The sequence below is a fragment of the Anas platyrhynchos genome, chromosome 13 (genome assembly GCF_047663525.1).
Source record: "Anas platyrhynchos isolate ZD024472 breed Pekin duck chromosome 13, IASCAAS_PekinDuck_T2T, whole genome shotgun sequence".
Classification (NCBI taxonomy): domain Eukaryota; kingdom Metazoa; phylum Chordata; class Aves; order Anseriformes; family Anatidae; genus Anas; species Anas platyrhynchos.
Window position 1 is genome coordinate 1,222,800 of NC_092599.1, and position 20,838 is coordinate 1,243,637.

At 43.7% G+C, this 20,838-nt stretch overlaps 1 protein-coding gene across 5 annotated transcripts in view; it reads right to left on the reverse strand.

Moving 5' to 3' along the window:
- The window catches only part of GRM7 (glutamate metabotropic receptor 7), a 260,837-nt gene that overhangs the window by 22,585 nt on the left and 217,414 nt on the right, over nt 1–20,838 (reverse strand). For 3 of the 5 annotated variants that reach the window (XM_072044279.1, XM_072044276.1, XM_072044278.1), the window contains 2 exons: nt 5,768–6,014; nt 793–885 (listed from right to left, as the gene is read on the reverse strand). In XM_072044279.1, coding sequence (XP_071900380.1) covers nt 815–885; nt 5,768–6,014 — 318 coding nt within the window. In that variant the 3' untranslated portion in view covers nt 793–814. Of the gene's footprint in view, nt 1–792; nt 886–5,767; nt 6,039–20,838 lie in introns of those variants that run through there. The other 2 variants (XM_027467423.3, XM_072044277.1) reach the window with 2 other exon arrangements.

Consider the following 20,838-nt stretch of genomic DNA (forward strand, 5'->3'; position numbering starts at 1 on the left):
CAGTAGCAAAGCTGAATGAGCAGACACAATTGCAGATATGAGAACTCGTTAATGGCTGTTGGTTATTTATCTCCAATACCCAACGCTTTGTCATTCCCCTAATTTCACTAGAAAAACACTAACTCTTGGCTGATGAAGTCACAAATACAAAATCAGCTCACACAATCACCATGTAGGCAGTCACAACACTTAGAAAAAGCCAGCACTCAAAAATTGTTCACTTGTGGCTATTCAGAAGTGGTCACTGGGATCAGCCACAGGAAAAAAAATAAATAAAATAAAAAAGGAAAAATAGTTTGCAAACTTTTTTTTTGAGCAATTTATAATTTTAGAGTAAAGAAGACTGCTCACACATTTGCATATGTTATTTTTACGCTGCCAGGCAACCCTGCTGGTAAGGCAGCTAGAAGTGACTCAGAAAGCATTTTGTTAGCTGTTAGATCTGATTGCCATAATTAAATTTTGATGATTTGTTTCTTCCTTTTTAAATTGTTATCAAATACCTACATCTTCAAAGGCTTCACTGGGATCCACCTCCACGGAGGGGATGCAGAGGATGGCCAGGCTCATTTCCCTGCAGCACAGGGGTTAAAATCACCCAAGTCCTGGGCTTTCACTTTCCAAAGCAGGCCCTTCGTATGGGAGCTTTGGATAATGGATGTGAACAATTTTTAAGACAGATCCTTGTTTTGACACAGCTGCGCTAATGCACATTCCTCATTTACTCATGTATATTATAATGATAATAATTATTTGAGAATAAAATGAAAAGAAGCTAGATTTTTTCCTTACCTTTTTGGAAAGCAGGCAAAAGCTATACAGTAGGTGGAAGAGTGTACCAAGTAACAGACTTTTGAACACTCTTTCTTACTGGTGGTATGCAGTCTACAGGAAAAGTAAATACATTGGTATGTATAATGCGTCTGTTCACAACAAACTCTTCAAATTTTGCCCTGTCACTGAGGCCATGATATTAATCTGACTGAAGAGATCGGATTAGAGCAGCGATAGTGGAAAGCTGAGAGACGCCAATACACAAAATTAGCTCTGGGCTGGAAATCAATGAACCAGGTCACAGAAGTTCAGGTACCTCTGAACATGGGAGCAGCTGCCCACAAAAGGGCAGGTCTGGTTGATTTTTTTTTTTCCTCTCCCTTTAACAAACTCTGGAGCATTTTGGTTTCAATTTAACACTCCCCAGTCCCTCCTTGTCCATGCACTCACTCTTGGGTTCCTCAGCATCACTGACAACCATTTCAGTTTTGTCTCTTGGAAGGATGGAACAGGCAATGCCATGTCAGTGGTGTTGAGGATCAGCACAAACAAATACACAAGCACAGCACGGGACTAGTTGCAAAGCAGTGCCCATACATCTGCAGAGGTGTCTGCAGCCCACAGACACTATTCACAGCTTACTGATGATGAAGTCAGTGTCCATTCCCAGCACATGGAGAAAAATGAGAACTGACATGCACTGTTCTTGTTGTCATGCTGGTCAGAGAGAGAGGAGCTTGCAGCACTCAGGAAAGCATGGTTTTAAAATGGAAACTTGCAAATGATTCCTGTTCTGTTTAGGAAAATGGGCAGGCAATGCACTCCACTCCTGAAAATAGAATCATCTGCCAAGTAATTTCTATGTAATGCTAAGGAAAGGAGAAAAAAAATCATCTTGAAGATGCCTGCATAGGTATTGAGCCCTCAAAGCACCTGCTAACTTAAAAGCCCACGGACCTACAATGCTACTGAAAATCAGACCCTTACAGCTATTCAGACCCCAAATTTTCTGGCAAGTACACAGGGTCACCAATCCTTTGCCACTTCTCAACAGATCTCAGCTAAACCCCCTGAATGTCCCCCCTCAAGGTGCCCTTCCTTTCCAGCTGTTTGTCACTTTGATGCCCTCAGTCTTGGCCAGAGATGCCGCACGCCTCCTGTTCACTACCATATACTAATGGGCATTGCTGCAACACTTGCCTTGATCTCAGAGCTTTATCAGCTCCAAGAGCAAAATATGCGGGTGGACTTGTCCACAGCCACTCTCACAGGTGGTGAGGCTGATAACGGGGATGGTGGGAGACCAACCCTCCCCACACTGCCAAGCCCACCCCAATTCCTGCAGGCAAGCATCTGCCCAGAAGAGCCCCTTTCATGTCCAGCAGCTGGGCAGCTCTGGGCAATGCTGTTCCCTTCTCAGTGGTGCTTAAAGAGGGAAATGCCCATAAAACAAATGCCTGCCCAGGAAGGTCTGCTGGTCCAGCCCACAAGAAGCGCAACCACCTCATTACCAAACAACAGTGATGCTGTTCTCACTGTTGCTGTGTTTGGGAAAGCCACGAATTAAAGCAAGTGGCTAAGGAGAAGGGGTAATTACATGTAAATCTCAATATAAGTTAAATATGGGTTGGAGTTTCAAATGTTTTCTTGGGCTCTGACCCTATTCTTGCAGCAGAAACAAACACAGAGCCCAGCAGTTGCTTTCGGTTCAGCTTCAGGCTTGATGAGAAGCATCTTCCCAAACACCGAGAAATTTGAGCAAGGCACACAAGAGCAGAATGAACTTGTTACACGGGCAGAAGCTGCTGTGCACCAAATTCCGTTCGTCTTAATCTGCTGCAAAACATTTCAGATGCAGACATGTATTAGCAGAAAAAAGATGTTGAATGAGTAAAAGCATGCACATGCCAGATGGCAAGCTGGAATGATTAAGAGAGTTGTCACAAGGAGCACAGCTATAGATTGAGAAGCTTGGCCTTAATATATCCAATTCAGCATGGAAGCCCTCCCAGGTCAGGGCCGGGGAGCTCAGCCTGTGAAATTTCTCACTTTAAGGCATTCTAAAGCAAAAGCTGCAACCCCGCGAGTCCCTGCTCCTGGTGGGCAGGATGTAAGGTCACTGCATTTCAAATGGGTTTCCTCCCACATTAGAACAGTTTCTTTTATACTTATTCTGCGACCTCAGTGCTTGAGCCCACACCTCTCCTAAGTGCTCAGCACCTTTTCTCCCAGCTCGGACCCGTGCCCACCAGCTGAGGCTCTCGTGCCCTGCTTCTACCCTGAGCTCAGCCCTGCTGCTGGGGCTCACCAGGTAATTGACAGGCTGTCCAATTTTACATGCAGATCTTCCATTCATTAGGAGGGCTTTTCAAGCTAATACTAAAAAAAAATAGGTTTTGTGCAAGGCTGGTTTTCTGTAGAACCATCCACATTTTGCTTTTTCACTCTGTTTATAGGCCGTATAAGTGGGACAGGCTAGAAATTTGGGCTTAGTCACCAAATTCCCCGATGTTTGGAGGTACATGAATCCCATGCTGATAGCTCATTGTTAATCTGTTCTTAGAAGATATGAAATATTTGTGTATTTTCAATAGAAATGGCAACTCCAGTCTCCAGTACCTGAGCAAGCCACGAACAGCAGCATCACCAGGAAATTCAACAGAAAATCAAACAAAAACCCAACTGCACTTTTATGCTTCCAAGGAAACACGTGGTAGCTAAGCCAGACCTGCAGCTAAGTTTGTTTCCACTGTGCTGGCGAGTCTCAGACTCATTGCTTAACTGCCCTCAATTAATTAACTTTCAGCCTAAGAGATTTCCAAGGAGCCTGTCGCAGAGCTGGCAGCCAGAGCATGCCCAGCCCCATGCAGGCCATGGCCAGCTCCCCGCCTCCTCTTATTGGCAAGGGGGTCGATACCAATTTCAAAAAGATGCCAAAAATACATGTTTTTGTTTGTTTGTTTTGCAAACCTTTAATATTAAAAAGCTCAGTATTTGGAGAAAGACATTTAAATTAATACGGTTGCATGTTTCCTGGCCGGCTAAGTTTAACAAATGGGACTTTAGAGTCTTCCATGTAAGCCGAAGAGCTCAGAGAAATCACTTTCCAGTCACGTACATCAATTTCAGAGCTGTGACGGCTTCCCTCCCAGTGGACTTTACACCAGCTTTACATCAGTGCTAACAAAACCAGGGCTGAAGGCTGGATCCTTAAGACAGAAGCCTGCACACCACGGCAAGTGGGGGAATCTGCCCCTTACTGCTTTTACTGCCTCTTAAAAGAGCATTCTGGCATATAGTCCCTGGGTGAGAAAACGTTGCTTTGTAATAAATATGGGGTTTTAACTGAGCACTATTTCTTTTTAATAAAAACATCTCCTTCCCAGGGAAAAATCTGACTGCTTTGGGAGGAGGGGAGGAAACTATTCTCAGAAGTCTGGAAACTGCAAATAAGATGCAGAACAGGAAAAAGAAATCAGAAGGGAAAACCAAGATTTTGAAACTACCAAAAACCAGTTCCCACAGGGCAACACCTCTATTTCTACATCGAATGTTTCATCATAAGAACTTTTTTTCCTCTTCTTCTGGTTTATGTCCTTAAAAGAAAATTTTTATTTTATGTTATTTTTTCTGAAGGAGAGGCTCACTCCGCTTCATTTGACCAGACCAGGAATTACTGAAATACAGTTCAGTACTTGCTAGCTGGCTTTGGGACCCCCTCCCCTCCTCACCTTTCCTCCTCCTTGCTCCCCCTCGTGCTGAAGGGGCCGTGAGCCTCCCCGAGCACCACGAGGAGCTGCCCTGCTTGCACACGGGAGGGCTCAGCCCCAGCACCACAGCGTGGAGAAGAACCAAGGACAGAGAGCGGAAGGGTTTCGTGCTGCCTAGCAGACATTTGACGTAGCAGAGGACTGCAGCTCTCCCGCTGGCTAATACCCTACGGCAGGAAATAAATCTCTTTCCTCATGCGGTGACGGTTCTGCTCAGAGGAGGCATGGGACGGCCCTTAATTTGTTAGAAACATTTCCTTGCTGTCTCCTGCTTCTGCCAGCCCCATAAGACAGTTCACAGTTTGTGAAGACAAATTCTGTTTTTCCAGTTAGAATATGCTTTGTATACCTGTATGATAAGACATCACAGAAACACACTCTAGGGGTGAATAAAGGGAGGAAAAGTGCTGTGTCAATAATTTGCTAGCTGTTCCCACTTTGCTTTGACAGCAGAGTTTCTGCTTTGAGGCAGATATTCAGACAGCAGTTTAATAGACAAGAAGTGGCAGGGATTTCAGCAGCAAATGGATGAACGGATCATGGGCAAGGAGAGGGCATTTCTCTACATTCAGATCTGTTTTTCATAAAAACTGCAGACATGCCTAAACCTTTCCAATATGCTACAAAGTTGTGCAGCTGTCTCCTTCCTCAGCTCCCTCCAGATTCAAATGCAAATCAAATTTGATGGCCTCAGTATGTAATTTTGTGCTACAATATACCATGCTATGTGCATTAAGGAAATTGGAAGCATCTTTTCGATCTATTATCCTCTTAAATCAATGACAAGATCTGCATTCACTTTTACGGGACCGGATAAAATCCCTAAATAGGAACTTCTGGGGTGGTGAGATTTTTTGCAAAGAAGCGTTGCAGAAAACGTAATGGTAGCTCAGGTTAGCAGGGCTATGGGTGAGCTTGGCACCTGTCTCTCCATCCTGGAAACTGTGCCCCAGGCTGAAGGATGCTGCAGGTGCTCGAGGATGCTGCTGCTCTGCCACTCACAAGGAGGGGAAGGAGGAGGAGTCCCTCACAGCTACCGCACCCTGTGCAAGGAGTTGCTGCCAACTGGCACAACTCAAAAAAAACGAGGAGGAAAGAGAGAATTTAATAAAATCGAGTCATCAAAAATCTTTAATTGCAAGGGCCAAATGATACTAAGCACTGGGGCATTGGCCAAGGTCTCCAGCACACACATACAACCCCAGGGAGAGGCGGGTACTCACTGTTGGGGTCCACGTTCTCACAGAGCTCCGTCTTCGCCTCGCCGTTGGGCCTGTCGCTGGGCTTGTGCGAGAGCCGGGACGACATCGTCGCTGCCGTCACCACAGCCTTGAAGCTGCGCTTCCGCTTCTGGACGTTCAGCTCGGGGTGGAAGATGATGATGTACACTTTCGGCATGTAAAGCATCCCCAGGGCCACTGAAGCACTTAAGTTCATGGATATTGTAAGTGTGGTAGTTTGTATGTAGAGCTAGGAGACAGAACACATGAGGCACTATTACAAATAAGATGACTGGGAAGCAGGCTGCAGTACTCAGAGAGCACTGAATATGAACAAAGTAACTGTGGTGGGCTAAACACAGGGCAGCAGAGCACTGCACGTTGCAAAGGGCAGCAGAAAGGTGAGCAGACGGGAGCCAGTGGTCAAGGCAAGCCCGAGCAGCCCAGGCTCTCCTGGGGCACCACTGCGGGCAGGTGGGGCTGTCTGACCCAATTCTCAGTATTCATGCTGGTGCTTTGACCAGTGGCTGTGACACTGCGTGCTGAACTTGTTAACCTTTTAAAAACTTTCTTTTTTCTTTTTTTTTTTTTAATTTATTTTTTTTTAATTTTTTTGGTTTTCAACCAAAGGGGCAAAACTTCGACACTGCAAAATGCCATGAGGTCCAACACGCACCAGCTAGCAGGGGATCAGCAGCCCCTTCAGAGGATCAGCAATAGAAACATTCGGTCCCTTTTAACAAGACAAGTTCTCTGGTACACTTATGGCATAGGTCCTTTTTATTTCAGGAGTGAAGAACAGATGTGGATTTTGATAGTGCTGGTATAAATTCAAACTTAGCTCTACTGTACATTATAAAGAAGAACACTAAAACTATAATATAGGCTAGTAAAAAAAACTTACTTTTTTTTAAATGATTTTTTTCTTGTTTTTACTATACTTCAATTCTGTACAATTCATTGAAATAACTGCAGAAAATACATAACAATTTGTGTGCTCCTGTCATTTAGCTATGCTTATTATGAAAAAATTGTATATATGCAAGTCAGAGAACAGCTACTCCCATGAGACCAGCATTCAGAGAAACCACAAGTATTTTAAAGCGTATTCTGCAAATCCATAGGGTTAGAAAAGCCTCTTTTCTTTCTTTTTTTTTTTTAATTATCTTTTTAGAAGACACACTTGATAGAGGGACTAGAACAATTCTTGTAACTTGAAAGGATTTTCCTGAGTTAAAGGACACAGACAGCACAATGCAGGTGTGAGGGAGCTGAAAAAGGAGCAAGCTTCCTACAGATCCTGTTCAGAAATTAAATATGTGGCAAATCTATACACATGCAAAAATTATTACACATTGTGGATAATTCCTTCAAAACACTATTTTCTCTTCTCCTTCTGTTCAGTGCTAATCAGTTTGAACTTCTGATGGAAAAGCTCCATAAATAAATATAATGGCACAGTAAAATGCTGACCCTACCCAGATATTTCCAAATTGTCGTATCTGGAAAAATACGATTGTCTCCAGACTTGCTAGTTATAGCTACATAATTGTTGCTATCATACTGATTAAGATGACCACTGGAAGCAATAAAATGCATTATGGAAAATATAAAAAACATGCTGTGCACAGACATCTCTCTATACTGATGCACACAGGCAAAAACTAAAGTGCCTTCTCAGTTCCTATTTACTCATTATCAGAAGGAAATGACACTGATGTTATCAGAATTTTGCCAAAGCCAGGCCATTAGGAAATAACCCTTCACATTTTGTGAGGAAATGCTGAGCCAAGCTACACAATTCGAGGCTGGAAGGCAGCATGAGGGGTCACCCAGTCCAAAGCCCTTTTTTATTTTTGTGCAGCTGGGCAGTACTGCTGCCTGCTGCTCTTCTCTGCAGGGTTACTGCACGTCTAGTCATTCCTCACCTTATACCTTGCCTTTGAATGTTGTTGCACTATGTATGCATATTCCATTTCTTGATTTCTATATATATAAGCACAGCACATATTCATCTTATAAGGACATTTTAGACAGAAGGCAGTTTGCTGTGCATTAGTTTCCTTGGAGCTAATCCTCCTTTCGGTTACATCCAAGCAAATAACCTGTAACTCGGTCGGGGTTGAGTGCACTGCGCTGGTGTAAATAACACTGATTTAAATATTTATTAAATTAATAGCTTTTTGAAAATTGGAAATTTAAGGACCGAAGGATAGGCAGGAAGATGCCCTCTTTATCCTCCAAATGTTTGCAACTTCTACCAGCTTTCATCCTGGCTAAGTAAGGTAATTACTATCTCTAGCTCATAAAGAGCTCCTGCAGTTGGGAGCTGCAGGCACACAGCGCCTCTGAAGCCGGGGAAGCTGTGGGCTGCATACATGACAAATTACATTACACCTAGGGACTGTCGGACTCAGCTCAGCATTCAGACCACATACCTCTCTGTCAATAATTCGGAAGAAAGCCAGCTAACGCAACATCTGCAGTCCTTCTGGTTTAGTCTGAGAAGGACATGGCTCTGTAACACATCGAATAACGTGCTTCTATATACAAGGTACATAACTAAACCTGACAGGCAGTGAATATATATTAAGTAGTATGAGACCTGCATTTCTACGAGGTTAGAGAAGGTCTGTGCTAGCGAGGGGCTCTGCCACCAGTACAGAACACACATGGGTACCGCTCAGGGGTGGTGTGCTCAGCGCTATTCTCAAATGACTTCAACCCTCAGCACGCCTGTTCAGGAAGCCATATGGTGAAAAATGTACGGTAATATCTTGCAACTAATTTTTGACTTTCCTAGAGAACGTAAAAACCTTTACAGAGAAAGCAGGAGTTTGGACCACAGGAGGAGGGGGGAAAAGGAAAGACAGGAAAAAAAAAAAAAAAAAGCTACTGGCAAACTGGCACAGCACTGCCAGCCTCACACACAATTAGCTGCTTATGTTCCACAGACAGAAACAGCACATCTATGTTTGATTGCAGATTTTCTCCACTCAAATCCTATTTCTTCTTCAGCAACAAACCCAGCAGCTCCCCATAGGAGTTTTGACGAAGTTGCCAGTTACGCAGTCCGACTTTGTATCACCACAGCACGAGGAGCAGCAGCTGGCTGCCACCAGCACGCCGTGTGTGGCAGCAACAGAGGGTCTCAAAAACGCAGGAGGAAAGATGCACTTTGAGTAGGAGCTACTTCAAAAAGCCCTGTGGAGACACCTGTGGCCTCCCCTGGGGCTTCTCCATGGGCTGTAACAGGAGCCTGGCCAAGCCTGGGGTGACTTCCCCTGCAGGCAGCACTACAGCCACCCCAAACACTGCCACCATCCCAAATCCTTCCATTCCAAACACTGCTGCCATCCCAAATGCTGCAACCTCCAGAGCACCACAAAACATTTTTATCCAGGTGCACGCAGGCATTAATCCTGATTTCCTCATGCTATTACGGGGGTGAGGGTTAAACTATTATTTAATCAGTGGGGTCTTGCAGCGTGATGCTACCTTGCAAATGCTGATGGGAGATAAAAGGAGAGCGAGAAGAGAGCTTTTGTAGAACAAGGCAAGATGAGTGACACATAATGCTTCTCATGACAAATGGGAGCTTTATACAGATAAGGGAAACTAATAGATATGCTTATTATGCAGAACCTTAGTTTTATGTATTTTATCTCTGCTTTGTGGTTTTACCAGTCAAACATAAAAATGCAGTTTACATGAAACTATTTCATTTCTTATTTCACTTCTTCTGATAAACTCTCTGAAAGCATTTTAAATGAATGGAAATTGGTGATTTAAAATACAAAGGGTAAGATTTAACTGACAATGCAAGCCCTGTATGCCTTTTTTAGATGGTTAGTGAAACCTGCTAGTTTCCAAACTTGAGGTAAAATTAAGAGATTAAGATTCAGATTCAGTGTGAAAGGCTCCACCTTGACTTGAATGGGAACTGGAACTGAACTAAGTATTTCTGGTGGAAACCAAAGCTTCCTAAGAGCAATGCCGCTTTGGTCTGCAAGCCCACTTTTGTGGAGGTTTGCAGGCACGTGCACTACACCACCCAGGGAAACTCACTCCAGAGGGTTACTCTCATGTCTGTCTCTCCCCTTCTCTCTCAATCAGGCACTAAATTCTAACAAATTTTAACTTAATGTTAAACGTAACAAGCTGCCGTTACAAATGCCTCAGACTTTGAAGCAGTGCACTGGAGAAACTAAACCCTAAGGATATCATTCACATGCAAAGACACCTAGATTTTATCATTTATTTTACATAAAGGATTTCCATTTGAATTTTAGATTTCCATGTTTTCCAGATTCTTGCTTTATTCATGCAAGTGATGAAAATTACCTTAAAAACCTTGAGAGAAAATTAGACCGGTCCTGAATACACACATCTAAGAACCAGCAATTTTTATAGCACCAACTACATCAATGGACAATTTTGCATGAGTTAGGATTGCTTTCAGAAGCAAAGCACCGCAGGATCAGACCTATCAGTCTTCACTAATGCAGTGGATAGATTTCCAACTGCTGGCCCATAATAACTGAACTTATAGCAGCATTTCTTAGAGAAGTCTTTCTAGTTAGCAGTACTTTTTGTAGGCTAATTTTTGCATTCATAGTCTAATCAGGAGCAACTGCTCCTTTCATCTAATTCAGCTTTCTAATTAGGCAGTGGATTGTGTTATTTTGTAATATGGAAATAAATGGGTAATTTCAGATATTTTTGGACTTGTGTTATCACAAACCAATTTATCTCACTTTTATATGGGAATTAAAACAAATGTTCTTATAGATGAAGTAGACAGTTTATAAATCTCCCAGAAGACTCTTGCAGGTCATCTGCAGATTCATCTCATCCCCTACATTATGTTATGCAAACGTAAGGATGAGAAACATTTTTAATAAAAACTAAAATTAGCTCCCACTGCATTATGTTTTTGCAAATATATGGAAAGCAAAGAGACTTGAATATAAATTTGTTCTCAGACACTTTAGTGCCTAATGCTCCCCCTTAGCCACCAGAGCTACCACAGCACTTTAAAGGCAAATGAAAAAAAGCTGAATATATCTATTTTTTTCCTCCAGTGGAGGCTTTGCTTGTACCTTTACAGCTGCAGATCAGCTTTGCCTAGAAAGAACCAATGCCTTCTGTCTCCAGACAAGGTGCTGGCCATTTGTCACCCACCCAAGCCATTACAAGGGGCCACGTTGTGTTTCTCACGGGGCCACACGGGCTGTTGGTACCGTGGCCAGGACCCAGGGCAGGTATGACTGCATAAAGCTCTCCAGTCACAAAGCACCCCTGAAAACACCCTAATTCAGGGGCAGGCAGCAGGCAGCCTCCTGCATCCTCTCCAGGCCCTCAAGGCTGTGCCAAGCAGGGAAAACAGCGGGGAGGGCAGCGCCGTGCCCCGAGCAGAGAAAGGCGCCCAGCTGGCACAGCTCGTGCCTTCCCCATGTCCCCAGACAGCTTGATTTATGGATGTCTCAGGCAACTGCGACTTTACCCAGGCAACCATGACTTTCCACAAGGAATGTGCACTTCTGTTGTCTGAGAAATATAAAATATTTCGTGTGAAGCAATCCTGTCAGCTCTCTTTACCGACCTGGCTCAGTAATCCTCTTTTCATGCCCCACTGAGGCTTTCCAACAGCACACGCATGCATTTCGGGTTCCTGCCGCTGGCTCCTGCAGATACAGACATACACTTGCTTTCTTCACTTGGATGGTACCAGCTCAAGTGCAAATAATACCACACCGCCCTGAAGCTTATCTGCTGACGACTTCCAGGACCCCTGCCTCCATCCCCATCCTTTTAAGCATCATAATCTGCTAAAGTTGTCATTTAGCAGTGCCCTTTAGAGAATAGAGCAGTCTTGAAAACAAAACAAAACAAAATCTCTTTTCCTAGATTAGAAGGTTTTAACGGCGGTTAGGGAAAGTGGTTTCTCTTTCTTTCAACATTATTTTGGGAAAACAGAACAAAACAAAATACCACCAGCAACAAAAAAAAATACACCCTGTGGACACCAAGCTCCAGCATCCCCCCAGCTAGTTATCAGGAAGATCACATTTTATACAACAGTGGCAAACATCTGGGAAGTGATCCTGAGGACAGAGATTTGCAGTTGCAGGAGGTCGTTTAACAAATGAGAGATGGTGACCACAGCATTTGCCGCTGTTGTAGCCTACCGCTCCTAATTACTGCAATCCACGCGGTGCCAGTAGGTCAGCGTGCTTTTGTAGCATTGGATTATCTTGGTGGCGAAAGGTATGTGCACATGCCAACACACGCGAGCTGTGTACCTACAACAGACACTAAAGGTTGTGAGGTCGAGCAACCAAGCACTGTAATTCGGAGCAGGGTGGCCATGCATGCCCTCAGGACTCCCTCTGTGCTGGGGTACAGACGGACGATTATTTGAGACACTTTTCCCCTCGCTTTTCAACCTGTTAATTCCATTGCTTAAGAACTGCACCTTCTGATCCCTGATTTTTGCAGAATTGCGTGGCTTAAAAAATATAACATTCTTGACCATTGGGGAAAAACTAGCTTATGTGAGCAGGAAAGATGTTACTGGGGTGGGAGAAAGTACTCAACAGCCGTGCTTTTTGTGCTGCTGTGACTGGTGGGTGCTTCTCACAGCACACGGAACAACCGCGCTCTCCTGTGGAGGTGAGCATCGATGGTGCTTCAGCAACACAACTCAACAGCGCCGTGAGCCCGGCAATGGTATGTAAATTGTGATGCTCACCAAGTTTTACAGATGACAACGGATGCTACCCAAGGGACGTTTGATAAACAAATCATAGTAGTTATGCTGATTGCAGTTATTACTGTACAAAATAGCAAGGCACGCAAATAGCCTTTGTGAAATGTCTGTGGGAATGTCACAGAATCAGTCACACCATTTAATTAAAAATTCTGCGCTCGGTAATTATATGAAAGGTGACACTGGAGGAAATGATGGGATTTTCGTTTCAGAAAATTTCCCTTTAAGCCTTGGCTGTTTTGCAAGCTGGCAGCACTGGGGCAGCTCAGTGAAGGCACAGCCGAGCTCACCAGCAGCCGCTTTGGGCACACGCCTGGAGCAGGGGAGGGTGCAGGAGGCAGAAGCATGGCCCCAGGACTGAGCTGCTGTCAGGGTGCCTTGGGACTGGGGGCAGGCGTGCAGCCCCACAGCACGGTATGCATGCAGCAGCTCCATGCTTGGAGCCCTTTGTAAGAAACTCTTCCAGCGAGCGCTGCCTGTTTTATAAAGACCCCTCATTTCCTTGAAGTTGCACTGTGCAGTGTCTTGGTTTAAGAAGCCCAGAAACGGAGTAGGGTCTTGACCCCAACTTAAGGCCGTCTCCTTTTCTGACCTCACAGATCACAATATTTAGAACAATTCTCAGGTTCGGAGGAGGTCTTAGATTTTACAGATTCAACCTGAAATGCCCTTCTGCAGTCTCTCTGCTCACCTGCTAATGCCTACGGCACACTATGCATATTAACCTCTATCTCCCCTACATTTATCCGCTGCAGCCACTGTACAGAAATATGTAATGCACCCGCGGTTAAGACAATTCAATAGGCAATAAATGGACTGAAGTAGAATTAAAAGGTGATGAGGTAAGCATACGTTTTTTCTTTGTAAATTGATTTTCAACTAAAAAACATGTTTGTTCTGCAGCTTGGAGAGGAGCTTTGTGTGTCTGACGGGAACCGTTTTACCGGCTAGTTACAGCAGACCTGAGGCTGGATGGCTTTCATCAGTGGAAATAGTCTGCCTATTAAGTTAGTGTCCTTTGGAACATCTCACAACATTATATCTGGTAGATCAGAAAAAACTGCCAGTTAACTTTGCGGGTATATTTCAGTGTAATGGAAAAACAAAAATAGTTCCACAGAAAAAGCAAGGACCTACAAAATAGCTTCACAATCCCTTCTGAGATATGAAAGTAAAGAAGATTAAAGTTTGGAAAGTAGCTCCCCAAATTACATTTCTTTTACACAGACTAATAACAATCATACCTCACTCTTTCTAGAGGTCATCGGCTATCTGCTGGCCCTCAGTAAGCAAGAGCTTGTCTCAGCACAGCGCTGAAACCCAGCGACAGCAGCAATAAATATTTATCTTGTGGTGACAGCTTCAAACCCAAACCCACTGCCAGGCTCTGCAACACCTACTCACTACACTGAGAGCAGGACAGAGTCCTGGAGAGCCATGGGGAACACGGCAAGCCCAGAAGAAAGTCCTCTCACACAGGCTGGGAGAAACAGCTGCCTATCTTCTTCCAAGAAATGTTAAAAGCTCAAAGATCTAAGGAAAATGAGTTTTTGTTAGGGCCGTTTAAGACACTTTTCTTCCAACAGGTCTATATTCCTTTGAAGGATTTATTTTTTATTTTATTATTTGCAAATAATATTTAAGTATCACTCTTCTCTTTGCTTGGTCTTATTATTATTATTATTATTATTATTAATAATAATTTAATATGATCTGTGTGTTTGTCCTTAACTAAATAGAAATTTGGAGTTCCAAATAAACTATAAAAGTAATAAATAATAGCTCACCACAAGAATGCCGTATGGGTCATGGTCACAAAACCAGGCCTGGGTTTGTTTCTTTCATGCACTCAACTGGAGACAATTACAATTCCTACTACAAGAATGAGATAGGAGATGAGAAAAGATTCAAGCCTGAAGAATCGCCACCAGTGAAGCAGAAAACAAAATATGTCATTAACTGCCTCAGGAAGCAAGCCAAGCCTTGCACATTGTACGCGATGCAACATCAGCTCATCAGCTACATTTCCACAACTGTATCTCCAAAGGTGACCAAAGGTGAACTGGCTGTTAACAATAAATACCACATTTAATGTCAATATTCAGTTGTCCTGGAGAAGTAAACACACAGGGGACTCAGCCTAAGAATTACTTCTGTAAATGTTGACTTTGAGAACTAGAAATAATAATTCACCGCTACCCAGTTCCGTTCTCGTTCTGCAATAGACTAAAATTCAGTGTTTGTCTGCTGCCACGGGAGCAATAGGAGCAGTACAACACACACCTCCATCCCCTCCAACACTGCAGCACAACCTACTTCACTGGGGATAAGGCCTCTTTCTGACATGCACCAGTTTCAAAAAATCCCTGCAGAGAGGCAAAGACCTTTCTGTTTCATCCGGAGAGCCCTCGGAAGCTACCCAAACGGGCACCTTGTTTCTGCAGCTCGCACTGCGACTTTCATCCAACCTTCCTGAAGCACCTGCCCAGCACTGACACTCTTCCAGTTGTCACCAGCAAGCTACCAGCAACTGGTTGAAATTGTGTTAACAGCATTTACACCACCTAACCGAGCACACCCCAAGACACCTAAGAGCCTGACCAGCAGCCACGCCGTGTCCTGCTGCCCGCTGCCCTTCCAGGCACTGGTGGCCTCCCACTTCTCCTCAGGTCACCCGAGGGCCTGGGCGCACCTGGTTGGGGTTGCTCCAAGCCACGTTATGAAGTGCAGAGGCTTGGGAGAAGAAGGTGCCCAGAGCTGTGAAGTGCCCCAAACCACAGCTCCAGGTGGGATCTCCTTCCCTCCTTCAGACTTGGCAAGACACGGCAGACACAGTGCACAGCTACCACGTGGGGGATGTGAGGGATAACGCTGATAATCCCCGAGCCACGTCTGTCAACGCTGTCGTATTTGAGGCTCCTGGCTTCCTTGCACGCCAGAGCTAGGCAGGTAACGGGTGTGATGAATTACACTTCAATATGTTTCTAGCAGCAGGAGGCTTGGCATAACAAAAGGAAAATTGGGGTCATATTCTGAAGGATTACCACCTGCAGAGGCCAAATATAAAGGCAGACAGTAGAGCAGCACACAGCTCCAACAGGACTAATTTCCAATTCCCTCTGCCCGCAGTATAAAACTGCTCCTTCTGATGTCACACTGTCAAAGCCAACTGAAAATTTTGTTTCCTAAATCAGAGCACCCGATACATTTAGTGTTTCAGCTTGCATTTCACAGGCAAACACACAGAATAAAGATGAAATAAATGTACGTATTTTTAATGTTCTAGCTATTTGAGATAAATACTAGACACAGCTTCTTCTCTTATAATGGAAGCTTCCTTATGCAAGGAAGGAATTTGCATACATCAGAAGAAGAAATATTTCTGGATACTATCCCTAACTTGCATGGTAATACAAAATACTAAATATTAAGGCACTTGCTCTGAGGGTTACGATGCAGATGGAGGAGGAATTTTGTCTCTCCAGCCTTTCAGAGAAACTCTAGGAGCTTATCTCCTAGAAATTAAATTATTCAGGTAATTGGACAGATCAACAATGGAAAAGCACATTGCTGTTTTCAAAGGGCATCAAATGGCTAAAACAGAAATTGAAACAGTATCAAAGACAATCCCATGAGTCAACTAGTTTATACAGACTATATACTGCAGGGATTCTGCATCTGCTGGAAAAAAAGGAACTATTTTTCTCCTGTATCAGTTACCGAGACAATAAAGATGCCCATGAACTACTTAGAGTCGTTTAGGAGTTGCTCAGCCAAGAAATAAACAGTGATGGCCCTGTCCTAAGTCAACAAAAGATTAAAGTGGTTTTGAATTTGTGCCTCCCTGGAACTGAGGCATCCTCTGACTTTACGAGGATTCTGAGTTTTGTCGTCTCTTTGAAGTGGTAATCTGGCACAGAAGGATGTGCCAGCCAAACAATCTTTTTGCAAGAATAGTGCTGTTTGAAGCATGGTCCTCTGTGCATCTCCGCCGCTGAAATAGGATGAAGAGCTGTCTCCTTTTGGATTCATCTTCTCTCGTGTTTTGTACAGCGTGGTGATGAAAGCTGTGTCCCGCAGCAGATCCAAGGGTGGTGGATGGGCTGCTGGAGGTGGTGGCAAGGCTGCGACCCATGTCCAGTTGCAAGGACAGGCTCTCCTGGTCCCCTACCTGTTAACACACGCATGGAGAACATGGAAGCTCCAGAATGCACCTATTTTTCTTCTATGCTAATTACAAGTCCACAAGCCAACGGAAGAATTTATAAAATGGGTGAAGTTTTCCTACAATGATCTCAGTTGTGCTGTGCCATTGTCCAGCGTGGGTGTCTGTCCAGAAGAGGAGTGTCCCAGGACCCACCAAGTCATTTCGCTGGGTCAGAGAAGGTCCATCAGGTGATAACAAATGTCAATCACAGCTGAGTTTGGGCATGTTTCAAGCACAAATGCAAATAGCTCAGACACCCGTTATCAGTCCTCAGAGCTGCCTAATATCCCTTGCTTGCCATTCGTGTTTGTTATAATAGCTATAAAATAAGTTACAAATCACTAAGAGACAAACACAGAGTGCAACAAAAGTAATAGATATCCCTGACTATTATTAAAATAATATCTATTATTAAAATAATGGCTTTTCTCTCTCTCAGTGGCTCAGCACTTAGCTTTTTGGAGCCAGAAATAATTCTTATCTGTCATTTTTTCAGAAGATTACATCATCGGAGAAAGACTTCATTTCATTCTTCACCTTCACTGCTACACTACTAAATTGACTGACATACAATCTTGGCATTTTAGGGTATTCAGCGCCAGACTTCAGCTGCTGTTATAAATCATATTTCTCCACACTTATTGCATTTTATTCATTTTATACATGACCAGAGATTAGAGTTCAAATGAAATAGATTTTGCTATCCTTCTTATATTCCAAACGTCACTAGTCTAGAAATCTTTAATTTTACTCACTTCAAATACTGAATAATTCAATGCAAAAGGGGAAAAAAAAAAACACACACACACCATAGAACATCCAATACTCGGTTTGAAATTTTGAGCAAAATGAAGTGAGGATACTCTGCCTGCAGCATGGTATCTCTGCACCTGAGGTGAGCAGCTCCAGCTATCATCTTAGCTACACCAACGTCCCAGGGCATGTGTGCAACCTGCACAAGGGATCCACCGCAGGAGTAAGCACAGACTGCTGCCCAGAGCCAGGCAAATTCACATCCTTGCCACAATGTTGGGTATTCGAGATGATGTGATCAGAAACTGAAGCTTTTTGGGTAATCTAATTCCTGTAATTACCAAAATTACCAACATCTATCTTCAGCTTTCAAGAGAATATTTGTGGAAGTGGTAAGAAAGCACTCCATTAGAGAAACGCCGGCAAGCCAGAGCTGCAGAAATGGCCGTGTGGGACCTGAGCACTTCCAGGAACACCCTGGGGAACCAGCACTGCTCATAATGGCAGAGGCCAGACAACCTTACCACAGGTACAATTTTTCTGCAACAAATAGTTGTGAAATGAACACGACACAAAGCTATTTCAGATTTTTCTTAAATTATTAACATATCCTGGAATAGAAATAAACTTAGGTCAAATGATTTCAAGCCAATTCCATTTCTATTAAATGGAGGAGTGAACATCCAGTGAAAGGTACTGATTATAAACATGAACAGTAGGCTAATGTGTGTAAACATACAAATGGGCAGGTAGACCAGGAAACTCAAAACATTATGGCCCTCATAAATATTCATGCATAATAAAGCAGTTTTGAAGAGCACTTTCACCTGGACATACCAAACTTTTTTGCAGATGCAAACTTTCCAGCAGCACAGAAGTATGCATTAATTCAGTAAAACATCTACCAGCCTCCTCTTCAGCCAAACCGAACACACAATTTACGGTGTCAGAAAAGTGATTAATGGCGTCTTCCATGTCTGCATGTCAGCGCACACAGTGTGACCTCCCCATGGGTCCTCTGGTCAAAAGACCACAGCCGTGCCCTGTCCCGTGGAGCTAACGGGTTTAGGCTGAACACACCTACTGAGTCAAATGTACTCTGACCTTGTTGCAATAGCGTTATCAGGGTACAGATGCCAGAAGAACCAAACATTTCTCTTCCATCCTATGCATGCAATGCTGCTACAAGGGGCCTGCTGTAAGCGGCAGGAGAATGACGAGGTGCAGAGTACCTGGGTGCAGTGCAAAGAGCCGGCCTCCGAGGACAAGGAGGGAAGTCCGGAGGCAGAGGGAGCTCCTGAAACTCCCTGGAGTTCCCAGGTTGGTTCTTTACACTTAGCATGCCTGTATCTGCATGGGCAGTTGCGATACCACGGCGTGTATTATGCAGGTAGGCTCTTTCATCGAGCTGCAGGTCACAAGTGATGCCGGGCTTGACAAGCGGCAGCAGCTCGCGCATTTGCACAAGGTTGTCATGGCAATGCAGCATCTGCGAGTGCAGCTGATAGCACACTGCTGCTCTGCCTTGGCAGTGCTGGAAAATACTGCCAAAATTATTCATAGCTTGGAAATAAGAGAGGCGCAAATGCCCTAATGGCTTTCCCCCCCTGCTATATAGTGTTAACCATTTTGGGTTTTACAATTTTCTTTACTTTTATTGGATGGTAAATCAGTCAGCCTTGCATTATGAAGGCAAACAGCCCTCTCATTTCATTCAGTCAGTTCTTCCAAAATAAAATTTATAAACCAAACGGAACATAGGCACTTTTATAGGTTTATAATCACACGCAGTAGCCTAGTAAGCTAATATTGCAAATTCAAAGCAAAACCAAAAAAGCCAAGTCCCCAAGCCCCTTTACAAGAGGGGCTAAGCACTGCCAGGACTGCAGAGGAGCTCTCCCTGTGCAAGTGTTTTCTCTGAGTTTGCTGGGGCTTGGATGGAGCTGGAAAGGAGAATCTGCATGCACAGCACCCATGCCAGTCCTGGTCCATGGAGGCTTGGTCTTCCTGAGCTGTCAATTCAGTTTTAACAAGTTAAAAAAAGAAAGATATTTCGGTCCATGCTATGCTCCTAATGAAAAGCAGGACTCTGCACAGAAGATTCATTTTACAGAGCAGGCTTCATTTTTTTTTCTGTCCTTTCACCTTCAATTTTGTCTTCCCCATTCCAGCCGTATGAATGTTTTATTTATATCCCGTCACTTTCACCCAGTTGGAAGGCACTCTCTGAAATAAAATTGCTCTTTTTCTGAGACAGTCCAGTTAATAGATTCCCTTCGCATCCACTCTCTTCAGCAACTGAACCTCCTTGATGCACCAACACACCAGCTTACAAAAAAAAAAAAACAAGCCCAAACCATCACCCTTCAAACAAAAATCCTCCGGCTCTCCCAAAAGAGCAAGGCTTACTCTCCTCCAGAGCTGGAAGTCCTAACTTTGAGCAACAGCTAGATATTTCTGAACACACAGCATGGTGATACCCTCTGACTTCTCCAAGACATTACTATGAAGTTACATGCAGTTAAGATTAAAGTAGCATCCTAACCTCCGAACATTTATCTCAACTGCTTCATCAGGCCTGGTAACATTTTCTGGAGAATTTGATTTCTCATCCACCAAGGATTCTTCTGCATCAGAGCAACTGGCAAAACCTCAAACCAATCCCAGAATAAATACCTTGCTCATCTAACACAAAGAACTGAACTGTACTAACAGCAGTGCCCTTCCTCATGCTAGCTGTGGGCATCTCGGGCTTCCTCCATCACTGTGGCCATAAGCTGAATAAAGTCAGAGGGAATCTTACTCTCAATGTCAGAGAAGTTTGACTGAAGCCTATACTGAGAATATATTCCATATATTGCATATAAATTAAGATCTAATTCTGCTTGGAGACATTCAGGGGAACTCAAAGTGCAAACGGGTGTCAGCAGAGGGTTGGGGCAGATAGAGGCTAATCTTACTCACCTTATGTTTCTTTAAAGACCTTCAAAGAGTAGAGCACTAGTTATTAAAAATCACTGATAAGTACATATACACAAAGCAAGCCAGCTTTTCACTGACCTTTTAAATTATAATGTAATTATTATTTAAAGCAGGTTATTTACATATTGCGTTTGGGACTTAGGACCAAACTTGCTCTTGCTGGGAGTGTCCCATTAACATTATCACAGGGCTGCATACAGACTGCAAGTGACTATGAAGTCAGGCTCTGGTTTGGGATCTAATGCTTGCATTTAAGAACAAAGCATTCTGTAATTCTAACCAATCAGTTACTTTTACTGGGTTCACATTTAGTTATGAGCATGAGAATTATTTTACTTTATAAAATGTAAAAGCAAAGAG